This window comes from Gekko japonicus, unplaced genomic scaffold (assembly GCF_001447785.1).
Source record: "Gekko japonicus isolate JY-2015 unplaced genomic scaffold, Gekko_japonicus_V1.1 scaffold1636, whole genome shotgun sequence".
Lineage (NCBI taxonomy): Eukaryota > Metazoa > Chordata > Lepidosauria > Squamata > Gekkonidae > Gekko > Gekko japonicus.
Genome location: NW_015176023.1, coordinates 395,877 through 398,866, shown reverse-complemented (window position 1 = coordinate 398,866; position 2,990 = coordinate 395,877). Strand labels below are relative to the sequence as shown.

At 49.1% G+C, this 2,990-nt stretch overlaps 1 protein-coding gene across 1 annotated transcript in view; it reads left to right on the top strand.

Annotated features, from left to right (window-relative positions):
- Nucleotides 1–952: 952 nt before the first annotated feature.
- The window catches only part of MLX (MLX, MAX dimerization protein), a 9,090-nt gene continuing 7,052 nt past the window's right edge, over nt 953–2,990 (top strand). The window contains exon 1 of the mRNA XM_015426596.1: nt 953–976. Coding sequence (XP_015282082.1) covers nt 953–976 — 24 coding nt within the window. The remainder of the gene's footprint in view (nt 977–2,990) is intronic.

Here is a 2,990-nt window from a genome sequence, read left to right as displayed (position 1 = left end):
TCCCCCCCCCCCCCCCCGACGCAGTGCCCGGTCGGAGGGAGGATGGAGGCGGGTCCCTTTGGAGGACACGGAGGCCCGCAGTGCCGGTCGCCTGGGCTCCGCGGGGACGTTCTGCACGCTGGAAGAAAGGTGCCGTGAAGGTCCCTGGGCCCAGGTGGACCGCCCCGGGACTGGATCCGAGGAGCGACGGCCCCTGGGAGGAGCAGAAGTGGGTCCTGTGGCTGGACCCCCCCAGTCCAATGCTCCCTCTAAGCTGTGGAGTCTCGTGAGCAAAAATTCCACTTTGTGAGCTCCTAGCATTAAAGTTGTGAGCGAGCAATTTGGCTAATGCATAAATCAGTTTGCTCTGGAGCCCTCCTTCCTGAGCCAAGGCAAAAATGTCTGAGCCAGAGGCTAAAAAACTGTGGGCTGGCTCACACGAACTCAGCTTAGAGGGAACACTGCCCCCCACCCCAAGTGGTGTAGTAGAAGTATTCCGGGACCGGACTGACACCTCGAAGAGTGGGATGCCAGCCCCTTGGAGGAGCAAAAGTGTTCTGGGACTGGGAAGTGGAATGATGGATCCCTAGGAATAAGATCGGTATTCTGGTAATGGAACCACAGCCCCTGGGAGTGTCATTTGGTTTTAGACCCTCTGGCCAATGAAGCTAATAAAGGAAAGGAGTTGCAGAAGTGTTCTGGGGCTGTCCTGTGGGGAGACACTTCACTCCCCATGGCAAGAAGCAGCCATTGATGGGCACCTCCACTTTGGTGTAGTGGTTAGGAGTGCAGACTCTAAAATGCGAGAACTGGGTTTTATTTATTTATTTTTCATATTTATATCCTGCCCTCCCCAGTGGGCTCAAGGCGGCTAACAAGGGCAGGCCATTAGCCATGCCATATATAAAACATAATAAAACATCCAACATTAAATCCATAGTACTCAATCCATTACTAATGTCCTAAGTCCAAGATGGTAACTCCACAGTTCAAGATGGTACTCCCTTGGTGTACATGTCCAATGACAACGGCATCAGATCTTCTATCGGTTCTTCCTCGGGCCTCGTGGCTGCATCCTTTAAGATACAATGACGGTGGTGATTTGATTCCCAACTCCTCACATGCAGCTGCTGGGGTGACCTTGGGTCAGTTACAAGTGGCTTCAGAGCTGTTCTCTCAGGGCTCTCTCAGCCCCACCGAACTCACAGGGTGTCTGCTGTGGGGAGGAGAAGGGAAGGGAAGGAGATTGTAAGCCACTCGGAGACTCCAAGTGAAGAGCAGGGTACAAATACAATTTTCTTCTCTTCTCCTCCATGCATCTGCCTAACCCTTTTTAAAGCTGTCCATGCTTGTAGCTACCACCGCATCCAATGGCAGCAAATTCCACAATATAATTACTCATTGAGTAAAGAAGTATTTCCTTTTGTCTGTCCTGGATGTATTGTCTATCAACTTCATTGGATGTCTGCAAGTTCTAGTATTATGGCATATGGATAAAAAGCTCTCTGCTTTCTCTGGCCCAGGAAAATATTTTCTAAACCTCTGTAATAAGAAATCTTTTTTCCTAGACCATACAAACTATTTAATCAATAACACTCTAGTAACTTTGGAAAATATTTTCAGGGACATCACTGGCTATAAGATCTACTGGGCTTTTTTTGTGGTGTGTGAAATAAACAAGCCCTTAAGGTCAAATTCAATAAAGAAAATCACTTCGAGTTTCATTTGTAATTTAGCCACATAACTGCAAGTTTATTTCCAGACTGTTGTCCATTCTGTGTCTTGGTAGCCACAGATCTATTCCAAAGTAACAGCTCTGGGATGAACAATGCACAAGGCACTCACAACGAGCAAGAGACAGGTTCAGTTTAGTGAGTTTGTAACTCCCCCCTCCCCTGATCCCAAAACGAATACTGCCTTTTTAACACCAAATCACTCGCAATGATGCAAAACAGAAGAACAATTGACAATAGATTCCTCACACACACAAGCGTCTAAAGAACAGTTCTGCTCACAGTGTTGAAAGACTTCCAATAAAGCAAGGAACGCATATTGCTGGCAGTAATTTGAAACATTGCTGGGTCATAATGACTTGGATGAGCTGCAAATGTAGGCCTATTATGCACAGGTGTTTTCTCTCGCTTTTACCGCGCATGTCTGTTTTTGTCAATCTGCGTTGACTTTTCTCCCTTCAGTGCTCAGTTTGCTTTCTGGTTGCTGTTTTCCTGAGTTTTCTGAGAGTGCTTTTTCTGCTGATCAGTGGGCTAGGTATGAGCCTATGGGACTCTCAGCCACTGTAAATAACCTATTGGGAAGTGGGGGGGTGTTATGGGTGGCGGTTTCATGGCGGGAGATAGAAGCTGGCCTGCGAGCCAGCCAAAGTCCTCTTGTTCCTGATCGAATAAAGTACACTAAGCTGTCTGCTAGTGCAACGAAACTGGAGATAAGGTGGACAGTGACTGATAGCTCCTGGGTGGAGAGAAGAAATGGAAGAAGGTCAAAAGAATGCAGATGAAAATGTCCCTGTTTCCTTTGGCAAGGCTGGCGGTCGCTCTCAGCAGAAGCCGCTGCGTGACTGGCCACTTGATGCTGGCATGAACCACATTACGAAACAAAAGAGGGCCCAAGGAGTCAACGCAGCCATGCCCTGTACCAGTGTTCCCTCTAAGCTTAGTGCGAGCTGGCGCACAGTTTTTTAGCCTCCTGCTCACACCTTTTTTATCCTTCGATTTCTTCTTGTGCTAGCTTGGGTAGGATGGGGCTCCAGAGCAAACTGATCTCTCTTTACAGTGGCCAAATCGCTGGCTCACGGCTTCAATGCCAGGAGCTCACAAAGTAGAACTTTTGCTCCCAAGACTCCACGGCTTAGAGGGAGCCTTGCCCTGTGCCCTTTCATAAGTCTCTCAGTGACAGTCCCACTTGGTTCATGTTTCCAGTGCCCAAGCGGGACCACAGCCCAGCGCCAAGGCAGGACTCCCGGGGGGGGGGGGGGGGGCGCGGCACAAGAGGCC